Source organism: Crocuta crocuta, unplaced genomic scaffold, assembly GCF_008692635.1.
Source record: "Crocuta crocuta isolate KB4526 unplaced genomic scaffold, BGI_CrCroc_1.0 scaffold528, whole genome shotgun sequence".
Classification (NCBI taxonomy): Eukaryota; Metazoa; Chordata; class Mammalia; order Carnivora; family Hyaenidae; genus Crocuta; species Crocuta crocuta.
This window is the reverse complement of record NW_027530010.1, coordinates 510,828-535,728: the sequence shown is the minus strand read 5'-3', so window position 1 is coordinate 535,728 and position 24,901 is coordinate 510,828. Positions and strand designations below refer to the sequence as shown.

Here is a 24,901-nt window from a genome sequence, read left to right as displayed (position 1 = left end):
GGGGGGTGGGGGAGGGGGGAGAGCGCTGCGTGCAGGCCCCACGCGGGACAGGACCCCTCGTCCGCCCAGCCGTGCCCCCAGCCCCACCACGCCGGTGATTTCAGCATAAATGGACTGGATTTTCTTCATGAAATACGTTCCCTGTTCAGAGTTAAGAAGCTGGATATGTATGTTGTATTTTGCTTGAATTTAGTCAACGTAAACCTTACTCTTTATCAGTTAGTATATATTGTGCTGTGCCTGAAACCTGTAAGGTCACCTCTCAGTTCCCATCACAAAGGAAGTAAGTTGTATTTTGTGCTTTTAGTGCAAATGGTTGTTTCGATTATGCTCGGAGCATTGACCCGGCTGCCGTCTTCTTCCTTCTAGTTAGTTCCAGTACACTCCGGATTTCTCACCTTGGAGGTCTATGATCTGTGCTTAGCTTCCATGGGCCCAGCACTGGCCTACCTCAGGGTGTCAGACATACAGGAGCTGGAGCTTGATCTGATTGATAAGGTGAGGCGTTTGCTGTGCTGCGTCAGAGAAGCAGGCCTCCCGTCGCGGAGTCTGCGCAGCTCCTGTGCGTGCAGCAGGCCCTCCGGGGACGTCCATGGAGACACCTGTCTTTGAGGCACAAAGCTCCAGCGTTAGGAGATAAACAGTATTAAAGAGCAGCTAAAATAGCACGTGTGGGTTAGCGCTATTTGATCAAAGCCGGACCAGGAGCATTCAGCACAACACAGCTTGTCACCCTCACAAAGGGTTAGACTGTCCTTGGTGAATGACACACTTCTACTAAAATTACCTTTCTTTTTTAACCACTAGGTTGAAATAGGTAAAACTGTGCTAGTAACTGTGAGGGCTCTTGGCTCTTCCAAACGCCCATTCCGAAATAAATACTTCAGAAACATGGAGCTTAAACTGCAGTTGGCTTCGGCCATCGTCACCCTGACGTGAGTGCCACCTCAACACCCCCTTCTCCCCAGGCTGAGCACTGATCACTCACTCTCCCTGTGTTCTTCTCACCTTCTGTGTCACAGGGCCTTTCACCTCGTACTCTCCCCATATCCGGCTCTGCACAAAGTCCCCCTTCCACGTCCTCAGTTGTGTTTTGTGGGACCAACTCACACATGTCATGAATATTTCTTTTTTTTTATTATTTTTTATTTTTTTTAATGTTTTTATTTTATTTATTTCTAGGAGAGAGAGAGAGAGAGACAGCGTGAGCAGGGGAGGGTCAGAGAGAGAGGGAGTCACAGACTGAAACAGGCTCCAGGCTCTGAGCTGGCAGTCAGCACAGAGCCCGACGCGGGGCCCGAACCCACGAACCGCGAGATCATGACCTAAGCGAAAGTCGGACGCTTAACCGACTAAGCCACCCAGGCGCCCCTGTCATGAATATTTCTATTTCATGAAACTTCTTGGATGATATCCCCTGGGGTGCTTCAGGACAGCGGGGCTGCAGATCTGTCCCCCAAAGCAGACATGCTGGCACTCCTCTCTGCAAAGGGGGTGCAGAAATTCCAAGGCGGTTTAATATTTGCAGTTTTGCCAGTCTTATCTTGACATTGGCCTTATTCCTTTGGAGCCTTAGAACAAATATTTGGCCTTCAGGAACTTCCTGCCTTTGCCATGAACTTTGTCTTGACTCTGGAAATTTATTTTCTGGCTGTTCCTCTAACTGTAATTAAAATGAACAGAAAATGTTAATTAAGCATCTTAGAAAGAAGCATAACTTACTACTCTTAAAATCACATCTTTATCGGGGCGTGCGGTGGCTCAATCGGTTAAGGGTCTGACTTCGGCTCAGGTCATGACCTCACAGTTTGTGAGTCTGAGCCCCTCAAGGGGTTCTCTGCTGTCAGCATGGAGCCCATGTTAGACCTTCTGTCTCCATCTCTCTGCTCTGCCCCCTCTCGTGCACGCGCACACACGCACTCTCTCTCAAAAATAAAAAGATTTTTAAAAAATCAAATCTTTCTTACCTAAAAACACATGTGTCTTTGCAGGCTCATGGAGGAGCAGGATACGTACTCTGAAAATTACATCCTTCGAGCTGTCGCTGTCGGGCAGACCACACTTGTGGCTGTTGCCGGGGACAAGGTGGGGAGGAAATTCACCTCGGCTCCTCGCCACATTGAGGTAAGGAAATCATCTCATCCAAAATTCATACCTCATCTTATTTACCTTATTCATCTTTTTCTGTTTAGTTTGTACAAGTTAAAAATCATTTGATGGAATAAAATGATAGTTGTATAACTCTTTAAACTATATGTAATTTATTTTAGGTTTTTGTTTTTCTGTATGAAAGTAGTATGCTTCTTGTAGAAAATTTGGAAAGCAAAATAAAAATAATAATAATAAAGACACAGAGGGGCGCCTGGGTGGCTCAGTCTGTTAAGCGTCCGACTTCAGCTCAGGTCATGATCTCACGGTTCGTGGGTTCGAGCCTCGCGTCGGGCTCTGTGCTGACAGCTCAGAGCCTGGAGCCTGTTTCAGATTCTGTGTCTCCCTCTCTCTCTGACCCTCCCCTGCTCACCCACTCTCTCTCTCTCTCAGAAATAAATAAAAACATTAAAAATTTTAAAAATAATAATACTAAAGACACAGAAAGAAATCACCTATTCCTCTACTCAAGAGGCAACCAGTATTAATATTTTGGTGTATTTCCCTCATTTTCCCCCATGCTTATTTTAACACGGATGAATCATACTGCTTTTTTATCCTAATCTTATGTCAAAAGTATTTTTTATGTCATTAAAAGCTCGTTGTTGGCCATGTGTTGGCAGCTGTCGAAGCTGGGTAATAAGAACCTGAAAGTTCATTTTACTATTCTCTCGCTTTAAAAAAAAGTTTTTTTATGTTTATTTATTATTGAGACAGAGAGAAACAGCATGAGTGGGGGAAGAGCAGAGAGAGAGGGAGACACAGAATCCAAAGCAGGCTCCAGGCTCTGAGCTGTCAGCACAGAGCCTGATGCAGGGCTCGAACCCACAAACCGTGAGATCATGACTTGAGACGAAGTTGGACACTTAACCGACTGAGCCACCCAGTTGCCCCTATTCTCTTGCTTTTTATATATGTTTGGAAAAGAAGTTTAAAAAAAAGATAATTATGAACATAACTTTAATGACCACTTTAAAAAGTGGAAATATAATTTTTAAGCATTCTCGTAATTTTTGCTACTGTAAATAAAATTCATATTTATAAATGAAGTAAAATACATGTCTGTGTATAGGGTTTTTTCCTTAGAATAAGCTGCATGACCATTTATTATGAAATTTACTCTAGTGCATCCCTCTTGCGTTTCTGTTTTTCTTCTTCAAGGTGTTTCCTCCATTCAGACTTGTTCCAGAGAAAATGACACTGATTCCAACTAACATGATGCAGGTGATGTCAGAGGCAGGAAATACAATTTACCTGTACTCCTCACTCTACTCTGCCCTACCCCAACACAAAACACACCCTGCTTCCTATTGGCCTGCTCGTGTCTACTCCCAGCCACGTACAGCAGGATCAGATAAAGAAGAAAGTTAGTTCTTTCCTCTCCCCTAGTGCACAGGGTACAAGCTACCTCTTGGAACCCCATAGATGATGTGTGGCACTTGCATTTCTTCTGCATTTGAGTTGATGTGGGATATAGCTCTTGGGAAGTGGGGGAAGGTAAGAGATCAAGTTGCTTGAACAAAATGTGGGGAAAAGAGAGATGATTTCTCTCCATGTTCCAGGCCTTCACTGGCATGTTTAAATTCCAGGTAATGTCTGAAGGTGGCCCCCAGCCCCAGTCCATCATTCACTTCTCCATCAGTAACCAGACTGTGGCTGTTGTGAATAGGAGGGGGCAGGTTACAGGGAAGGTAGTTGGCACAGCTGTGGTCCATGGCACCATCCAGACAGTAAATGAAGATACTGGCAAAGTCATTGTGTTTTCCCAGGTATGGGTTCTTTGTTCTGCTCTGCTTCTACTTCTCCATCTGGGAACCATGTTGAGGGGTGTGGGGTGATGAGGAGGAGGGTGTCAGCAATGCAGGAAAACCCTTTGAGTCCTTTACCTTTACCTTAACCCTTTGACAGCCTCTGAACCAAGCATGGGAAATATGTTATCTATAGTTAAAAACCCCACAGAGTATTTGGCATTGTTATAAGACATAGTCCCTCTCCACAACCTATCATTTAGGGAACAATAACAAACACATCTCTAGCACATTTTTTGTTGTTGAGCGCGCCAGATAACCACAGAGTAGTTGCCGTAAGCGCCTCTGCCTACTGTACAGACAGCCCCACTCAGCCCAAGCTTGCTTCCCCTGTCGAGCAGGATGAAGTACACGTTGAGGTGGTTCAGCTAAGGGCCGTTAGGATCCTTGCACCTGCCACTCGACTCATCACAGCGACTGAGGTCAGTCAGGCGGCTCCATTCTCCGTAGTCGGGTAGTGCCAGCTGGGCAGGGCATACAGCACAGCCACACTTCTTTTCAGATGCCAGTTTATGTCATGGGAGTGACCAGTACCCAGACTCCTTTCTCCTTCAGCAATGCCAACCCCGGACTCACATTCCATTGGTCCATGAGCAAAAGGGATGTATTGGATCTGGTACCCAGGCATTCGGAGGTATGAATTTTTGTTTATGATACTACCTTAGGGATGTTGATAGTAAATTTACTTTATTTCATCCTAGGTTTTAGACTGACTCACTTTCTAAACTACCCAATATTACTACTTATCTCCTTTCCCCTTGTTCTGTGAACTCTGGAAACCTGCAAATCATATGAAGAATTCAGTTTGAGTACTCAGATAATGCTATGTAATTTTTAATATTCTTTGCTGGAATGCTGGAAAGCAGCATTTCCTGTAATATGGTATCTGTGAGCATCTAGTTACGTGAGTAACACATTATGAATGCCAAGTATATACACAGGCACACCTCACTGTCCTGTGCTCTGCTTTACTGTGCTTCATGGATACTGTACTTTTTACAGATGGAAGGTTCGTGGCTACCGCAGTCTGTTGGTGCCATTTCTCCAATTGGATTTGCTCACTCTGTGTCTCTATGTCATATTTTGATAATTCTCACTATATTTCAAACTTTTTCATTTTTTTCTTTCATAGTTTATTGTCAAGTTGGATTCCATATAACACCCAGTGCTCATCCCAAAAAGTGCCCCCCTCCATGCCCATCACCCCCCTTCCCCCTCTCCCCCATCCCCATAAACTTTTTCATTATTATTGTATTTGTTATGGTGATCTGTAATCGGTGAGTATGACTTACTGAAAGTTTAGATGATGATTAGCACTTTTTAACGATAAAGTATTATTGTACATTGTTTTAGACATAATGCTAGTTATTGTATACCTAATAGACTATAGTATAATGTAAACATAACTTTTATGTGTACTGGGAAACCAGAAAATTTATTTTCTTGCTTTATTGGAATATTTACTTTATTGTGGTTTCTGGGACTGAACCCTCAGCATCTCTGAGGAGCCTGTACTTGGTGATAGAGTGAAAATAGCTTTGATGGGACACCCGGAGGGCTCAGTCAGTGAAGTGTCCAGCTCTTGATTTCGGCCCATGTCATGATCTCACGGCTTACGGGTTCGAGCCCCACATCAGGCTCTGTGTTGAGTGTGAAGACCGCTTGGGATTCTCTCTCTCTCCCCCTCTCTCTCTGCCTCTCTTTCTGTCTCTCAAAATAAATAAACTTTAAAAAAGAAAATAAGTTTGATGTCTCAGTGCACATAGAATTAAGCCTTATTCAGAAACCTGAGAAAGAAAAAGAAAAAGGTGAATGCTGCTGACTAACTTTACCTCGGTTACAACATTGTCGCCTGATTGTCGGTTTGAGAGAACCCACCCAAGGTGGTCTGGGCACCGTGGCAGCCGCCCAGGTCCTTGGAAGGAAGAACCCATGGCCGAGTTCCCCAGTAGGTCATGACTCAGTACCCACAAAAACAAAGAATCAGAGGTGGACCTTGGGAGGGAGCAGATGGGTTACAGGAGCTGTAATTCATAAGGCATTTCTGGGGCCAGCTAAAAGGAAAAGTCAAGTCTGAAAAACAGCTACAAAATCTATTTGCAATTCTTCTAAAAATACCCTGGATCTGACATCTAGGGAAACTTCGTCTGTCGTGGACTTCCCTGAGCCTGACTATACTTGGAATGCGGAGAGAGGGAACTGGGCTCAGTTGGGCAGAGTTGTGCACAGGGATCCGGCTCTTCCTGACTAGCGGATAGGGGCGGCGTGAAAACGGGCCGTCCTGGGCCTCGCCATCGGTCCTGCTTCTCCCTTCCTCCAGCTTTGCCTATAGCCCCACTCGCGGGCGCCTGGTGGCTCAGTGGGTTAAGTGTCTGACTCTCCATCTCAGCCCAGGTCGTGAGCTCAACAGTTCGTGGGTTCAAGCCCCATATTGGGCTCGGCACTGATGGCATGGAGCCTGCTTGGGATTCTCTCTCCTCCCTCTCTGCCCCTCCCCTGCTCGCTCTCCCTCAAAATAAATAAAAACCTTAAAAAGGAATTTTAAAAAATAAAATATAAATGAAGCACCACTCTTTCCTCCAGGAGAATAAATGGTTGAGAGCCACGCAGAGTTTCTTCTCCTTCCTCAGACCCTGCACAGAAGAACCAGGGGGTGAAATGGCAAGAGAAAAGTCTCCAGTGCACCGCATGTGGGGGGTGCCCTGCGCTGTGGTGTCACCGTGCAGAGAGTCACTTAGATCAAACAGTTATCAATTATAAACCACTTGCTTTAGTGTAAGACTTCCTTCCAGACAACTGACTGAAATCCACGTAAAAGAAAAGGGAATTTTTATGTAGGGGAGGAGGGAAAGGTGATTTTGGAACTTGGGACTCTGTGTGAATCAGGAGAGCTAGAAGAAAGGTCTTGAGGGCTCTAGACAGCGAAAAGGCAGGAGAGAGAGGAAATGAAGCAACTGCCTGAAAGGTAGGCAGGTGTCCACTTCGTGTCGGCCCCGCCTTCCCGATGGCCTTGTTCAGTCTGGGCCAGAATGGCGAGTGAGGCGGTGGGGAGGTGGTGTGTGAACGTGAGCACGGTCCTGAAGCCCGAGCTCTCCTTTCTCACCCTCTTGCTTCCTTGCCTCCACTCTGAACCCCAGGGGTAGATTGCCTCGCTTCTCCCAGTCCAGGTCCTACTATCTGAACCCATTTAGGAATCCCTTCCTTCATGTCCGTTCCTCTGTCAGTGGACTGACTTTCAGGATAACATGAGACCCTCACAGAGGCTTGCCGGAAGTATTGAGTGCAACACAGAGTTCACTTTAGGGGTGACTGTGTTGCTGGGAATTTGAAAAGAAATAACCCTGAAAATGATCGTTGGTACTCTAGTTCTTTTCTGTAGATGTACCTACCGCCTATTTTCCTTATTGTTACAGCACAGAGGGACGGGCACAGTGATAATGAATATTTCTTCTTTTTTTTTTTTTATATATTTTTATTTATTTCTAGGAGAGAGAGAGACAGCATGAGCAGGGGAGGGTCAGAGAGAGAGGGAGACACAGACTCTGAAATAGGCTCCAGGCTCTGAGCTGGCAGTCAGCACAGAGCCCGACGCGGGGCTGGAACCCGCGAACCGCGAGATCATGACCTAAGTGAAAGTCGGACGCTTAACCGACTAAGCCACCCAGGCGCCCCTCTTCTTTTTTAATTTCTAAATGTTTATATTTGAGAGAGAGAGAACACACAAGCAGGGGAGGGGCAGAGAGAGAGGGAGACAGAATCCAAAGCAGGCTCCAGGCTCTGAGCTGTCAGCACAGAGCCTGCGTGGGGCTCAAACCCATGAACCACAAGACCATGACCTGAGGAGAAGTTGGACGCTCAACCAACTGAGCCCCACCGGCGCCTCAATTAATGAATATTTCTTAATCCATTTCTGTTTTCTAGGTTTTCCTACAGCTCCCAGTAGAGAATAACTTTGCAATGGCTGTCCACACAAAAGCAGCTGGTCGGACCAGCATCAGAGTCACTGTCCGGTGTAGGAGCAGCTCCTCTGGGCAGCTTGAAGGCGGTTTGTTGGAACTGTCTGATGAAGTTCAGATACTGGTACGTTCCCAAACATAAAGATTATTTTTACATGTCAAGGAGAAGAAAGTTGTACTCTCTTATCATCCATGAGGAGCCTGGTCTGGATAGAGGTAGAGAAATTGCTAGAGGGAGCCCCAGAACAGGCTTATAGTTTCTAGATCTTTGTCATTCTTGCTAATTACATCTATGTAAGTATTGCTGTTAGAAAGCGTAGAGCATTCAGGGAGGGGGACAAAATATAAGAGACTCTTACATACAGAGGACAAACTGAGGGTTGCTGGAGGGGCAGTGGATGGGGGGATGGGCTAAACGGACAGGGGGATTAAGGAGGACACTTGTTGGGATGAGCACTGGGTGTTAAACATAAGGGATGAATCCTCCCTCTCTGTCCCTCACCCACTCACAGTCTGTCTCTCTCTCAAAAATAAATAATAAAATATGAAAAAAATTTGCAACATGGAATGAATCACGAGAATTTGCTCCTGAATCATCATTGTACTATATGCTAACTAACTTGGATGTAAATTAAAAATAGAGAAAGAAGGGGCGCCTGGGTGGCTTAGTCAGTTAAGCTTCCGACTTTTGCTTAGGTCATGATCGCGCGGTTCGTGGGTTCGAGCCCTGCGGCGGGCTCTGTGCTGACTACCAGCTCAGAGCCTGGAGCCTGTTTCAGTCTGTGACTCCCTCTCTCTCTGACCCTCCCCTGCTCACGCTGTCTCTCTCTCTCTCTCCTAGAAATAAATAAATAATTAATTAAAAAGAACGATAAAAAAAATAAAGAAATAAAAGGAAAGAAAGAAAGAAACTAACTTGGATATAAATTTAAAGAAAGAAATAAAAGGAAAGTGTAGATAAAAGGAAATAAATAAATAAATAAACTAACTTGGATGTAAATTAAAAAGAAAGAAAGAAAAGGAAAGTATAGAACATGCACTCCCCTCAACTCCCCACACAATGAACATAGGATATGAAGCCATAATAACTAAAGGGATTCATTTCTTTTTTTTTTTTTTTAAATATTTTTATTTATTTCTAGGAGAGAGAGAAAGAGAGACAGCATGAGCAGGGGAGGGTCAGAGAGAGGGAGTCACAGACTGAAACAGGCTCCAGGCTCTGAGCTGGCAGTCAGCACAGAGCCTGACGCGGGGCTCGAACCCACGAACCGCGAGATCATGACCTGAGCCAAAGTCAGACGTTTAACTGACTGAGCCGCCCAGATGCCCCTACCGAGGTGTGTTTGAAGTGTCTGGCTCAGTGGGAAAGGAGTGTCATGGACCCTTGGCCTGAGCTGATGAGGTGGACGTGGATTTGTAGTTGTCAGTATGTGAGCAAAGTCACTATCGGTCTTCTCCAGAAATGAGGAAGAGCTCATTTTCTCATTATAGGTGTTCGAAAAACTCCAACTGTTCTTTCCAGAGTGCCAGCCTGAGCGAATTCTGATGCCCATGAATTCCCAGCTCAGACTACACACCAACAGGTGAGGAGAATGGAGAAGGGCAGGCCAGCTTGCTAACCTCACCCTCAGGAAAACATTGAACGTGGAAAACACTGTTGCCTTCTAGGTGATTTTTCTAACCCACAAATAATTTTTTTTAGTTGTAGTGAAATTCATGTAACACAAAATTAACCATTTTAAGATGGACAATTTGGTGACATTTAGTGTATCACAGTATTGTGTAGCCATCGCCTCTAGTTCCAAAATATTTTCATCATCACCAAAGGATTGCCTGTCACGTCTTTCTCTGTCTTCCCCTCCTCTCTGCCTCTGACAACCACTGCATGGACGTGGATCTCACTCACGTGGAATCAGGCAGTGTGCGGCCTTTTGTGTCAGCTCCTTTCAGTCAGCATGGTTTCCAGGCTCATTTCCATTATAGCATGTATCGGCATTTCATTCTGTTTTATGACTAAGCAATACTCCATGGTATGGATATAACATCTTTAGTTTATCCATTCATCTTTTATTTAACATTTGGGTTGTTTTCACATTTGGCTGTTGTAAATAGTGCTGCTATGAACATTCACATACAACTATTTGTTTGAATACCCGTTTTCAGTCCTTTTAGCTGAATAATTTTTTAATGATAAATATGTGATGGGATTTTATTTTTAAAGACATGGGCAGACCTAAATGTGTAAGACAGGAAGCCATCAAAATCCTAGAGGAGAAAACAGGCAAAACCTCTCTGACCTCGGTTGCAGCAACTTCTTACTCAACATGTCCCTGGAGGCAAGGGAAATAAAAGTAAAAACTTTTGGGACCTCATCAAGATAAAAAGTTTCTGCACAGCAAAGGAAACAATCAGCAAGACTAAAAGGCAACTGATGAAATGGGAGAAGATATTTGAAAATGACATATCAGGTGAAGGGTTAGTATCCAAATTCTTCAAAGAACTTATCAAAGTCAACACCCCCAAAAAACAAATAATCCAATAAAGAAATGGGCAAAAGATATGAATAGACACTTTTCCAAAGAAGACATCCAGATGGCTAACAGACACATGAAAAAATGCTCAACATCACTCATCATCAGGGAAATACAAGTCAAAACCACAATGAGATACTACCTCATACCAGCCAGAATGGGCAAAATTAATAACTCAGGCAATGACAGATGTTGGCTAGGATGAGGAGAAAGAAGAACCCTTTTGCATTGCTGGTGGTTAAGCGTCTGACTTAGGCTCAGGTCATGATCTCAGTGTTCATGGGTTCAAGCCCCACGTTGGGCTCTGTGCTGACAGCTCAGAGCCTGGAGCCTGTTTCAGATTCTGTGTCTCCCTCTCTCTCTGACCCTCCCCTGCTCACACTGTCTCTCCCTCTCCCTCTCTCTCAGAAATAAATTTTAAAAATAAGAAAGAAAGAAAGAAAGAAAGAAAGAAAGAAAGAAAGAAAGAAAGAAAGAAGAAAGAAAAAGAAAACATTTTAAAAAATTAAAAATAGAACTATCCTATGACCCAGCAATTTCACTACTAGGGATGTATCCAAAGGATACAGGTATGCTGTTTCAAAGGGGCACATGAACCCCAATGTTTATAGCAGCACTATTGATAATAGCCAAAGTATGGAAAGAGCCCAAATGTCCATCGATGGATGAATGAATAAAGAAGATGTGGCGCACGCACACACACATATACATACATACATGGAGTATTACTAGGCAATCAAAAAGAATGAAATCTTGCCATTTGCAACAATGTGGATGGAACTAGAGTGTATTGTGCTAAGCAAAATTAGAGAAAGATAAATATATGACTTCATTCTTATGTGGAATTCAAGATACAAAACAGATGAACATAAAGGAAGGGAAGCAAAAATAATATAAAAACAGGAAAGGGGGCAAAACATAAGAGACTTTTAAATATAGAAAACAAACTGAGGGTTGGTGGGGAGGTTGGGTGGGGGGATGCACTAAATGGGCAAGAGACATTACGGAGCCCCTCACTGGGAGGAGCACTGGGCGTTGTATGTGGGGCTGAATCATTGGAGTCGACTCCCGAAATCATTATTACACTACATGCTAACTCACTTGGATGTGAATTTTTCCAAAAAAAAAATTGTAATAAATAATAAAAGCCTAAAAAAGATAAGAATGAATGAATGAAGACCTGGGCATAATCCAAAGGCAGACTTTTTCTTAAGGAATAAACAAGCACACAACATGGAGACATGCAAGCATTTCCCTCAGATTGCAGCCTCTAATGGGGATCCTGGCAATCCCTACGCCTTTCTTTCCGGTCAGAGCCCCCAAGAGATGCCACTTGTTCCATTTGTCCCCTAGGGAAGGAGCCGCTTTTGTGAGTTCCCGTGTCCTCAGGTGTTTCCCTACCCCATCTGTCGTCGAGGAGGACGGCGAAGGGCTCCTGAGAGCCGGCTCCATTGCAGGCACTGCTGTGTTAGAAGTCACTTCTATAGAACCTTTCGGAGTCAACCAAACAACCATAACTGGAGTTCAGGTGAGTTCAGGGACTTACTCAAAAAAATAAAAGTAATTCCGTGGCCCGAAGAGGCAGATTTCCTGGTTTGAGAACTAGAAACTTCTCTGGAAGTCAGAACAAGCTGTACAATAAGACACTCTTGACATGGGTATAAGCCATCAAGTTAAAGTAGTCTTTAGGAGGCTTTATCATAAAAGGGATTAGCCTCAAACTGATACCCTTCTGAGCAGCTTTGGCAAAAGGATGTGCCACAAGGGTAGAGCTATTGCTATCAAAATTAGGCTTTGTTATTTGAATTTAAAAATTTAGTCTAACACACAAAAAAATATTTTAAGCATCAAACATCTCTCATATTCCAGCCGCTGTGTTGGTTCTCTCGTATATTCTGTCTTCTCATGAGCACCGAAACCCCGTGAGGTCAGCATCGCCGTCTGCACTAAGCTGATGGTAAATCTGAGAATTAGCACGGGTAACTCTGAGGGATGGAGCGGGGGTGCAAAGCTGGACTCTGTTGCTGCTTCACACCTCATCTTGCATGGTATGAAACACAGGCTGCTGTACCCCTGAGGAATGACCAGTTGTGTAGCAATAAGTATGGAGCCCTCCGTACGAAACATGAAGTGCATGCAGTCTTTTCCTCAGGAAGCTCCAGCATCTCTCCATACTCCTGCAGCTTAATAATCATGGAGCCATTTCCTGTACCGTCCCATTTCTTACCACTCTGATTTAAGTCCTCTCAGATCAGGAGCTGCTTCCTGTGAAAGCAGCACACTGTTTATTGTGGACTGTTGACTTCAGAATCTGTCACTGCTCCTCTCCAATGATCCTTCCCCCACAGGTGGCACCGGTGACATACCTGCGGGTGAGCAGCCAACCCAAGCTGTACACGGCCCACGGGAGGACCCTGCCAGCCTTTCCCGTGGGCATGTCTCTCACCTTCGTCGTCCAGTTTTATAGTAGCATCGGAGAGAAATTCCACACACACAACACCCAGCTTCATCTGGCTCTGAACAGGTGTGGGGTCCAAAGAGTGGTGTGCATGCTGTGGTGGAAATCGTGCGGATGGGCCAGGGTTATACAGTGAGGCTCCAGTAAATCCCTCTCATGCTCTCTACTCAGATTCTGAGCTTTAGTTTTTTCATTAGGATGGAAAACACTAGAATGTTGGTTGTTTAATGAAGAAGAATTTCAGAGTGTCTTGAATCTTTCAATCCCTAGTTCACACAAAGCCCCCATAGGGAGCTAGTTGGAGTAGTATTATCAAAAATCTGCACGAGAGAGGCGCCTGGCTGGCTCAGGTGGGCATCTGACTCTTGATTTCGGCTCAGGTCATGATCTTATCGTTTGGAGGATCAAGCCCCACCCCACGTCGGGGTCTGTGCTAAGGAGCCTGCTTGGGATCCTTTCTCCCCCTCTCCCTGCCCCTTCCCCACTTGTGTGCATTCTCTCTCAAAATAAATAAACTTAAAAAAGAAGCCAGGAGCACCTGGGTGGCTCAGTCGGTTGGGCGGGCAACTTCAGCTCAGGTCATGATCTCACGGTTCGTGGAGTCGAGCTCCGTGTTGCTCTCTGTGCTGACAGCTCAGAGCCTAGAGCTTGTTTCAGATTTTGTGTCTCCCTCTCTCTCTGACCCTCCCCTGCTCATGCTGTCTCTCTCTCAGAAATAAATTTAAAAAAAAAAAAAGTTAAAAATTAAAAAAAAAAAAAGCTGTGCTTGAAAACAAATTCTCAATTAAAAAAAAAGGGCTTACTAGCTACTCTATATATGAAGTTAATAGACCTGATCCCTGGCTACCCCTTGCTTGCCCTCCACCATCAAATTCTTTCTCAGTGCACCTGGCTGGCTCACTCAGTGGAACATGTGACTCTTGATCTCAGAGTTGTGAGTTCAAGCCCCACGTAGGGTGTCGAGATCACTTAGATAAATAAAAAAACTTTTAAAAAAAGAATTCCTTCTGAACCTTTGAGCTGTTGAAGAGGAGATGCTGTGGTCAGCTCTGCCACCAGAGCAGTGTCCCCAACAATGATCTTTCAGAGATTTCTACCTTTCTTGTCTCCTTTCAGAGATGACCTGCTGCTGATTGGGCCAGGGAATAGGAACTACACTTATGTGGCTCAGGCCGTGAACACGGGGGTGACACTTGTGGGAATCTGGGACCGGAGGCACCCAGGTGTGGCAGATTATGTCCCTGTTGCTGTGGAGCATGCCATCGAGCCAGATACCCAGCTCACCTTTGTCGGAGACGTCATCTGTTTCAGGACTCACCTCCTCAACCATGACGGTGAGGACACCTTCCCTTTCTAACTGCACAGCTGACCGGATGAGAAACCACTCATCCCTTAGATAATTTTTTCAAAATGATTTTCTTTCTTTTTTTTTAATGTTTATTTATTTTTGAGAGAGAGAGAGCGGCGAGTAGGGGAGGGGCAGAGAGAGAGGGAGACACAGAATCTGAAGCAGGCTCCAGGCTCCGAGCTGTCAGCACAGAGCCCGACGCGGGGCTCGAACCCACGAACCACGAGATCATGACCTAAGCCGAAGTCGAAGGCTTAACCGACTGAGCCACTCAGGCGCCCCTCAAAATGATTTTCAATCTGAAGACCTAAGGGCGCCTGGCTGGCTCAGTCGGTATAGCATATGGCTCTTGATCTTGGGGTTATAGTTTCGAGCCCCACAATGGGTGTAGAGATTACTTAAAGAAATAAAAATCTTAAAAAATCTGAGGGCCGGGGTGCCTGGGTGGCTTAGTTGGTTAAGCGTCCGACTTTCGCTTAGGTCATGATCTCACGGTTCGTGGGTTCGAGCCCCGTGTCAGGCTCTGTGCTGACTGCCAGCTCAGAGCCTGGAGCCTGTTTCAGTCTGTGACTCCCTCTCTCTCTGACCCTCCCCTGCTCACGCTGTCTCTCTCTCTGTCTCCTAGAAATAAATAAACATTTAAAAAAAAAAAAAATCTGAGGGCCTTTCTGAGAAAGAAAAATTTGTACATGTTAACTGATAGTTCTGCTTATTGCCCAATTCTCTCAGAAGCCAGCCATTTGGAATCAGCCAGGAATATTGATCACTCACCTCCTGAGCACATAGCTTGCTGTATTATTGTGTAGACATTACAGTTACCTGGACTTCTCCTCCATTCCCGGCCTCTGAAGGGAGGTAGTTGATAAACTGAAGAGCAGTAAAGGATGGAAGGAAAGGAAGGAAAGGGCAATAAGGCTTTAGTTCCAAGAACTGACTGTGAGTACACAGCTTTGTGAGGGACATTTGAAGACCTCAAATATAGGCTTAAACATATCATCACTGTAATAAGGTTTGGCTCTGTACTGGGCTGAACTATACTGTTGATCAGCAAATGGTTTCTGTCCTCAGAAGTACTGTTGAGTTCAGGAAGATCAGTCTTTGGTGAGGAAATGAGTATTAATTCTCTGGGTTTGCAAAAAGCATATTGCAAAGTGGGGTACCCTGCCTGAGTGTGTACTTCAAAATCATCCATCCAAGTTGGACTGGCAGGGATGGTATCGGGGGCTTTGTAAACTCTTCCGGGAACTGTGGATTCCTGTGTATGAGTACAGTGAGGTAATGTGGGGCCAGACTCTGTATATTTAGGGCCTGATGCAGGGGGCGGCCACTCAGCCCAGGTGAGGCCCCCCCAGTCCCGTAACAACTGATTTGCAGGCAACCACTACCAACACAGAATCCAGGGCCAGTGAGCTAATCCTGCTTTACGGTTGACAGAGTTATAATCACTAAGAGATGATTGTTCATCTCTTGTCAGTGAAACAACATTTTCACTTCACCCCTTCACTAGGTTTTGTCATAATTGTCCCTCTATCTTCTATTCTGGAATTATTTGGGAATCCTGAATCTATACTGCTTTGGATGACCAAATGCCAGGATCCATGATCTAACACAAACTCAAGGCCGCGTTCCTCTGCCGCCTTGAGACTTAAGCCAAAGCAACAAAACTTCTCTCCTGCCAGTCTTGCAGTCTTCTGCTGGTTTCTGTCCATTAGTAGCTGACAGAGAATTACCCCTGTGTGTATAGTTTTTCTTTTTCCTAAGGAAAACAGTTATGGTCTCCAACTAAGTAGCTTCTTCTGTGATTCTGAAGGCCAGTAGTTCTTGTTTTATTTTGTGGGTATGATGGCGCACGAAGGGGAGCCTGACATTAGGAAAATCAAGTTTCTCTTCAAAGGTAGATGTTCTCCTAGGAAGAGAGATCTGTGTGCTTGAATGGTCTACTGATTGGGAATCTTAATACGGTTAGAATGACCACCAATTTCTATCAGAGTTTGCAGCCTTGTGCTTTCTCTTATTTTTTTCCTAGGTGAACCTGGCACATGGATGATTTCTGCTAACAACGTCCTGCAGACAGACACTGACACTGGGGTGGGCGTGGCCAGGAGTCCGGGAACAGCAACCATATTTCATGACATCCCAGGAGTGGTGAAAACATATCGAGAGGTAACCCATCAAGGCCAGGATGACAATTTCCATATTTGGGGATATGCATATAGAAAACACGTTCAGGGGGGTGGGGGGTGGGGAGGGAATTCCTGGCAGGCTCAGTTGGTAGAGCATGTGATTCTTGATCTTGAGGCTGTGAGTTTGAGCCCCATGTTGGGTGTAGAGATTACTTAAAAAAAATAAATAAAATCTTAAAAAAGAAAGAGAGAGAGAGAGAAGAAAGGGAGGGAGGGAGGAGGAAAGGAAGGGTGGATGGATGGAAGGAAGGATGGAAGGAAACAAGGAAACACATCCTGGGAAAAGATATATACTCACATGTCAAATATGAAGCTAGCTAGAAAACTTTATTGGAACACAAAGCTAAATAGTGATTTGGATTCTTAACCAGGAAAAAATAAATAAAAGGATTCTTAACAGAAAAATGACTAGTGTGATTTTATACTTTAAAATATAAATATCACAGTGAGGGTACCTGGGTGGCTCAGTGAATTAAATTTCCGGGTTTTGTGTTTTTTTTTTTACTTTATTTCTGAGAGAGAGAGAGAGAGACAGTGTGAGCAGGGGAGGGTCAGAGAGAGAGGAAGACACAGAATCCCAAATAGGCTCCAGGCTCTGAGCTGTCAGCACAGAGCCCAACGTGGGGCCCGAACCCACGAACCGTGAGATCATGACCTGAGCCGAAGTTGGACGCTTAACCGACTGAGCGGCCCAGGCGCCCCTAAACTTCCAAGTCTTGATTTTGGCTCAAGTGGTGATCTCACAGTTCGTGAGTTTGAGCTCCGCATCGGCCTCGGCACAGTCAGTGTGGATTCTCTCTCTCTGCCCCTCCCCTGCTCACATTCTATTTCTCAAAATAAATAAACAAAATAACTTAATAATAAAAGAACACAAAAAAATTAAAATATCACTGTCACTGGTCGGTGCTTGACCACAGGGGCAAGGGTCAAAGCTGGGAAGCTCTTCTTGCGTTGGTCCAGGTGAGATATGATGGTGGATGGGGCACCAGGCTGGTACCAGTAGGTGGTGAAAAGTTGATCAGATTCTGATCGGGTAGAACCAGTAGAATTTCCTGACAGATTATATAAAATGAATGTGAGAGAATCAAGAATGACTTCAGGTTTAAGAGAAAAAATGACTTCAGGTTTTTGAATGAATAAAAGGACAGAATTGCCACCCACTGAAATGCAGGTGAAACGGTTTTGGTGAGAAGAGGAGTTAGTCTGGGGCATGTAAAGCGGAGTGTCCGTCTACTCGATGTCAGATGGATGTGAGACAGCTGGACGGAAAGACCGAGAGTCACTGGCCCAGAGGGGACAGATCCACGTGATTGCCATGATTGCCGAGAGAGAGAATGTAAATAAAGGGAGGGTACCGGTGCTCTGGGAACACTCCAGTATTGAGGACTCTGAGAAAGGAAGAGCAGCCAACAAGAGAGACACAAAAAACAACTAGGGAAGTGGGAGAAAAACTCAAGATATTGGTGTCCTGGAAGCCAAGTGAAGAAAGTACAGGTTTCCCCCACTGTCTGAGAGTACACTGTTCTCTGAAACATCTTGTGGGAATTTTTTGGCATATTATTTATTTATTTATTTTGAGAGAATATGAGCAGGGGAGGGGCAAAGAGAGAGAGGGGAGAGACTGAATCCCAGGCAGGCTCCATGCCGTCCGTGTTGGAACCCCACGCAAGTCTCCATCTCACGAATTAGGAGATTGTGACCTGTGTGGAAACCAAGAGTTGGTTCAATGGACTCAATGGACTGAGCCACCCAGACGCCCTCAATGGAAACATTTTGTAAGCCAGAAATGGCATAAAGCAAAGAAAGAAGTAATTACTATTTATTTCTATAGAAAAAAATGAGCATTCCCAGACCCAAAAAAAAAAAAAAATCAATTCTCTTAGGTTTTTCTTTTTCTTTCTTAGTTTTTTTAACATTTATTTATTTTTGAGAGAGAGAGACACAGCACAGGCATGGGAGGGGCAGAGAGAGAGGGAGACACAGGATCCGAAGCAGGCTCCAGGCTCCGAGCTGTCAGCACACAGCCCAGTGCGGAACTCAAACTCATGGACCGCGAGATAATGACCTGAGCCGAAGTCAGACAGTCAGTCAACTGAGCCCCCTCGGACCCCTCTCTCAGGCTTTTCTGATTCCATAGCACACATCTTGGTGATGGATACACAAACACATCGAGATAAAGCACAGATGCTCAGACAGTTGAAAGCTACAGGGCTAAACGCAGAGCTCTGAGTGTGGTTCCGGGGCGGGGCTCTCCTGCCAGCTGCCTCCGAATGAACTTGGCTCGCTGCAGATCAAATGCTGGAGGCTGTTTGTACTTCTTGCCTTTTCTGTAAAAGCAAAAATCCTCTTCAGATTTCTTTCCTTAGGGGAACCAAGTACTGATGTCTTTCAGAAAGCAATGGGGGTTAATGCAAATTTTCGAAAAGTGGTTCTCACATTTCCAAGAGGGAGGGTGTTCAAGGTACACTCTTGGTGTACAGCTTTCAAAAAAAATTTTTTTGGGGGGATGAGCCTGGGTGGCTCAGTAGGTTAAGTGTCCGACTTTGGCTCAGGTCATGATCTCACTGTTCAGTTCGTGTGTTGGAGCTCCGCGTCGCGCTCTGTGCTGATGGCTTGGAGCCTGGAACCTGCTTCGGATTCTGCATCTCCCTCTCTCTCTGTCACTCTTCCCCACTTGTGCTCTGTCACTCTCTCTCAAAAATAAATGTTTTTTAAAAAAATAAAAATAATAATTTTTTTAAATCAATCTTAGGGGCACCTGGGTGCTTCAGTCAGTCAAGCATCTGACTCTTGACTTGGGATCAGGTCATGATCTCAAGAGTTCATGAGTTCAAGCCCCGCTTCTGGTTCTGCACTGACAGTGTGGAGCCTGCTTCGATTCTGTCTCTCCCTTACTCTGCACCTCCCCCCTTCTCGCTCGCTCACTTGCTCTCTCTACATAAACATTTTTTAAAAAATTAACTTAAAAAAAAAAAAGATATGCTCTTAGAATACAGAAGAAAGTCACTTATTCTGCTTAGATGTTAAGGCTAAATTTTCTAGAAGTGACATTTAAACTGAGTCTTGAGATCTGAGTCATGGTACACACAAAAATAAAATAAATAAAAATAAAACTGAGTCTTGAAGATTAGGAATCTGGCAGATCAAAGAGTAGGCATTTTATTTATATTTTAATTTTTAAAAAATTGTAATTTTTTTTATGTTTTGAAGAGAAGGCATTTTACTCTTTTTTAATTTTTTTTTTTTAAATTTTAGAGAGAGGGAGCATGAGCTGGGGAGAGAGGCAGAGGGAGAGAGAGAATCCCAAGCCCCCTCCACACCCTGCCCAGTGTGGAGCCTGAGTTAGGGCTTGATCCCACAAGTCTGGGATCATGACCAGAGCCAAAATCAAGAGTCAGACACTCAACCAACTGAACCACCCAGGTGCCCAAGAGAAGGCGTTTTAGACTACAGGCACAGATATGCAAAGGCAAAGATAGATGATGTTTGAAGACCAATGATAAATCAGGACAACTTCAGCAAAAGTGTGTAAAGGTAGAGAGGGAGAATCAGAAAACATCTAAAGAGAACTGTGTCACGGGCAGACAGGAGGGCTGGGACGCAGGCAGCAGGACAGAGACCGTGAGAAGGAGATGGAGAAGCAGCCCGGTGTTTGGAAAGCAGAAAGGGTCATGAAAGGCAAGGGAGGGACTGGTCTGTGCTGTCAGAGGCTACAGAGAAGTCAAAAGATCTTGCTACCCTGGTTTGTGTACTTTGTAAAATCCTCGTGTAATTATTCACTAAGCAGCAGACACTTATTGAGGCCTCTTCTGTGTCAGCCCTGCACTAGGCTCTGGAACACAGAGACAAAAAAGACAAAACTTCCTAAATGACCATTTCATGTAACTACCTTGCTTTCAAGGTCCTTGAACATTTGGGAAAAAAAAACAAGAAACTATGGTGGTACTAAGGACACTGTGTTAAAATATACATTTAATATAATGACAATGTCATAAATAATGACATATAATGACAAAATAATATACATTTAAGTTGAAGATTTGGGGGGAGAGGGTCATAGTGTAATCATTAAGCACTTGTCTTAAATACAAAGTACAGTACAAGGATATACAAAGTTAAACTAGGTTCTCAGTTGAAGAACTTAGATTCTAATAGGAATGATTTTTAACAAAAAATAAAAATACCTACAGTATAAGATAGAACATTAAACATATCTTGAGAGAAACAAAGTACTTTGAAGTTTCAGAACAGGTTGAAATTATATGCAAGAGAGAAAACTTTGAACAAAGTTGAACTTGTCTTCAAAGGCATTTTATTCTGTATTTATTTTTAAGATTTTAAAACTTGAAGTTTTAAACTTGAACTTAAAGCTCAAGGCTGTGAGCTTGAACTCACAACTCCCCAATCAAGAGTCATGTACTTCAGGGACTGAGCCAGCCAGTTGCCCCAATTTTTTAAAGATTTAAGTTTTAAGTATAAAGGAATTTTAATAGGAAGTCACACAGATGTAAGATACCAAATGGAATAATCAATAAAGACCTTTTAGGGAAAAAATGTTATTTTCTTCTCAAAGGTGAACAGAAGTTGTTCTGGAATATGTGATGAAGTAGAAGGGCCGTCTGCACTTGTGTGAACCAGATGCTTTCGGTTGAACAGTTATGAAGAGTGGAGAGGGAGGAAACAAGATTTTCCAAGAACTTAGATGCGGATTTCCCTTTGGTTTGCCGACAGGTGGTGGTCAATGCATCATCAAGACTGACGCTCAGCTATGACCTCAGGATCCACCTCACCAATAACCCCAGTTCGGCTTTGTTTAAGCTCTTCATCACCACTGGCAGGAATGGTGCAAATCTTAAAGGTCAGGAGTCTCTTTATAGGCCTGGGGATGGTTCCCACTTTTCCCATCTTCCTTCAAGTCATTTACCTCTTTGACAATTAACGCAGATTTCCTTCTATTTGAAAATTGACTCCACCTCAACAAATAAATCACTGACCCCTGTGACCTCAAACAATGACTGGCTCTTCAGGGTTTGAAATAGGCACAACCCAGTCACTGTTGTCCTTGTGGTTATAATCAGTTATAATCATGCCTGAGAACAGGAGGTGGCCTAAACCAGGGATTTCCAAGCATGGCTGATTTTTAAGGTTACTCAAGGACACTTTTAAAAAATACAGTCTTAGGCTCCATCCAGAGACTTAATAAGTTTGGGATAAGACCTAGGACACAGTTATTTTCAAGCCTTCCTAGATTTTTTTTTTTAATATTTTTATTTATTTCTAGGAGAGAGAGAGAGAGACAGCGTGAGCAGGGGAGGGTCAGAGAGAGAGGGAGTCACAGACTCTGAAACAGGCTCCAGGCTCTGAGCTGGCAGTCAGCACAGAGCCCGACGCGGGGCTCGAACCCACGAACCGCGAGATCATGACCTAAGCGAAAGTCGGACGCTTAACCGACTAAGCCACCCAGGCGCCCCAAGCCTTCCTAGATTTAAGAATCGTTGGACTAGGGGCACCTGGGTAGCTCAGTTGGTTAAGCGTCCAACTTCGGCTCAGGTCACGATCGCTTGGTTTGTGAGTTCAAGCCCCATGCAGGGTTCTGTCCTGACAGCTAGCTCAGAGCCTGGAGCCTGTCTTGGATTCTGTGACTCCCTCTTCCTCTGACCCTCCCGTGCTTACACGCTGTCTCTCTCTCAAAAATAAATAAAACATTAAAAAAAAAAAGAGTTGTTGGACTAGGCGACATCCGAACTGTTACTGGCTCAGCGAATTTACTTTGTGCATTTGTTATTTTGTTCTGTACTGGGCTACAGTTTTCTGTCAAAAAAAAAAGGGTGCGGGGGTGGGGGGCACCTGGCTGGCTCAGTCAGTAGAGCATGCAGCTTTTGATCTCGGGGTTGTAAATTCATACCCTCATTGGATGTAGATAGAGATTACTTTTAAAACATGATAATAGGGGCGCCTGTTTTAGCTTCTGATTCTTCATTTCAGCTCATGCCATGATCTTGTCATTTGTAAGTTTGAGCCCCCCATTGGGCTCCACACTGACAGTGCAGAGCCTGCTTGGGGTTCTCTCTTCTTCTCTCTCTGCGCCTCCTGCACTCTCTCTCTCAAAATAAATAAACAAACTTTAAAAAGCAATAATAATAAAAATTTAAAAAATTTTAAACGGGAGGGGTGGAGGAAAGAAAAGTAAAATACAAGAAACTCCTAATAGATTCCAGGTGCAATGTTAGCAATTTAAAAAAATTTTTTTAAATGTTCTTATTTATTTGTGAAGGAAGAGAGAGAGACGGCGTGACCAGAGGAGGATCAGAGAGAGAGGGAGACACAGACTCTGAAGCAGCTCCAGGCTCTGAGCTGTCAGCACAGAGCCTGGCGAAGGGCTCGAACCCACGAACTGTGAGATCATGACCTGGGCCGAAGTCGGACGCTTAACCAACTGAGCCACCCAGGCCCCCCAGCAATTTTTACGTATTTTTATCTAATTTAACAATGTTCTATAGTAATTATCATTTTTTTAAAGTTTGTTTTGAGAGCAAGAGTGCATATATGTGAACGGGGGGAGGGGCAGAGAGAGAGAGGGAGAGAGAGAGAATCCCAAGCAGGCTTCACATTGTCAGCACTGAGCAGGATTTAGAGCTCGATCTCACAAACCATGAGGTCATGACTTGAGCCAAAATCAAGACTCAGACACTTAACCGACTGAGCCACCCAGGTGTCGCAGTTGTCATTATTTTAAAGATGAGAAATACTGGAGCACCAGGCGCCCCTGTTTTTTGTTTTGTTTATTTAAGTAATCTCTACAACCCAGAATTGGTCTCAAACTGATGACCCTGAGATTAAGAGTCACACACTCCTGACTGAGCCAGCCAGACACCCATTCCTTTAAAAAAATTTTTTTTTCGGGGGGCTCCTGGGTGGCTCAGTTGATTGAGTGTCCAACTTCAGCTCAGGTCATGATCTCACGGTTCGTGTGCTCGAGCCCCGCGTCGGGCTCTGTGCCGACATCTCAGAGCCTGGCGCCTGTTTCAGATTCTGTGTCTCCCTCTCTCTCTGCCCCTCCCCTGCTCATGGGCACGTGCGCTCTCTCTCTCTCTCATAAATAAATAAAACATTATTTCTCATAAATTTCTCAAAAATTATTTCTCATAAAACATTATAATATCTCATAAATAAAACATTAAAAAATTTTTTTTTGTACAATTTTTTTGAGGCACCTAGGTGGCTCAATCGGTTGAGCATCCAACTTCAGCTCAGGTCATGTTCTGTTTGTGAGTTTGAACCCTGTGTTGGGCTCTGTGCTGACAGCTCAGAGCAGATTCTGTCTCCCCCTCTCTCTGCCCCTCCCATGATCATGCTCTGTTTTTCTCTGTCTCTCAATGATAAATAAATGTTAAAAAAAAATTTTTTTTCATGTTTATTTTTGAGAGAGAGAGAAAGAGCATGAGCACGAGCAGGGGAGGGACACAGAGAGGGAGACACAGAATCCGAAGCAGGCTCCAGACTCCGAATTGTCAGCATAGAGCCTGATGTGAGACTCGAACTTGTGAACCTGAGACAAAGTTGGATGCTTAACTGAGCCACCCAGTTGCCCTGTTTTGAAAACAATTTTTTAATGTTTATTTTTGAGAAAAAGAGCACGTGAGAGCGGGCGAGGGGCAGAGAGAGGTGGACAGAGGATTTAAAGCAGGCTCTGTGCTGACAGCCTAGAGCCCCCTGTGGGGCTCGAACTCACGAACCGCGAGGTCATGACCTGAGCTGAAGTCGGTCACCCAACCAGCTGAGCCCCCCAGGCGCCCCTCCTGCGTTTTTAAATCAAGCTACTGCTTCTATATGTCTCTTCTTTTACAAATTCTTATGACAGTTATTTACCTCTTTTCTGCTCGTTAGGATCCTGTACCTCAAGTCAGGCCTTGGCCATCACCACAGTGCTTCTTCCCGAGACGCTCGTGCTGTGCCACGTGCAGTTCAGCAACACTTTGCTGGACATCCCTGCAAGCCAGGTCTTCCACGTGCGCGCGGGCTTCAGCGTGGCGAGAGGTGCGGCCGCCCCGAATCTGGCGCTCTTGCTCCCGTCGTTGTTCGGTCGTCGCTTCCTTACCGATTGCATTTGTGCCGGACAGTGTCGCCTGGGGTGGAGCTAGGGAACCTGTGTCAGGCGGCATTTCCGGTCAGGCCGTCCAGTAATGCCCCGCACACCCCTGTAACACCCCGTGCTTTTCTTTTGTCGTGGGTTTTCTTCTTCGCTGGTCCCTGTCACCTCTGGGCTTTTTATCCCCAGCAAGTAGCAGTGTCTGAATGTCTATTGTTGAACTGAAGGGTATTCCAAGCAGAGGAGCAGGAGCTCGCAGGGAGTAGAAGAGCCGTGACTCCGAAATGGCTTCGTGGAAACCAGCTGATCCAAAATGAGGATTTGTGTCAAACGCAGGCTGGAACAGGACAGCGCTCCAGGCAGCTGCAGGGTGCGGGGGC

The 24,901-nt window shown here is 44.7% G+C and overlaps 1 protein-coding gene across 1 annotated transcript in view; it reads left to right on the top strand.

Moving 5' to 3' along the window:
- NUP210L (nucleoporin 210 like) overlaps positions 1 to 24,901 on the top strand; it is a 67,135-nt gene that overhangs the window by 35,899 nt on the left and 6,335 nt on the right. Inside the window, exons 14-28 of the mRNA XM_077764042.1 lie at positions 370 to 498; positions 808 to 935; positions 1,992 to 2,124; positions 3,310 to 3,372; positions 3,738 to 3,917; positions 4,298 to 4,378; positions 4,459 to 4,590; positions 7,878 to 8,036; positions 9,404 to 9,495; positions 11,797 to 11,971; positions 12,792 to 12,967; positions 14,018 to 14,235; positions 16,276 to 16,412; positions 21,164 to 21,290; positions 24,320 to 24,469. Coding sequence (XP_077620168.1) covers positions 370 to 498; positions 808 to 935; positions 1,992 to 2,124; positions 3,310 to 3,372; positions 3,738 to 3,917; positions 4,298 to 4,378; positions 4,459 to 4,590; positions 7,878 to 8,036; positions 9,404 to 9,495; positions 11,797 to 11,971; positions 12,792 to 12,967; positions 14,018 to 14,235; positions 16,276 to 16,412; positions 21,164 to 21,290; positions 24,320 to 24,469 — 2,080 coding nt within the window. The remainder of the gene's footprint in view (positions 1 to 369; positions 499 to 807; positions 936 to 1,991; positions 2,125 to 3,309; positions 3,373 to 3,737; positions 3,918 to 4,297; positions 4,379 to 4,458; positions 4,591 to 7,877; positions 8,037 to 9,403; positions 9,496 to 11,796; positions 11,972 to 12,791; positions 12,968 to 14,017; positions 14,236 to 16,275; positions 16,413 to 21,163; positions 21,291 to 24,319; positions 24,470 to 24,901) is intronic.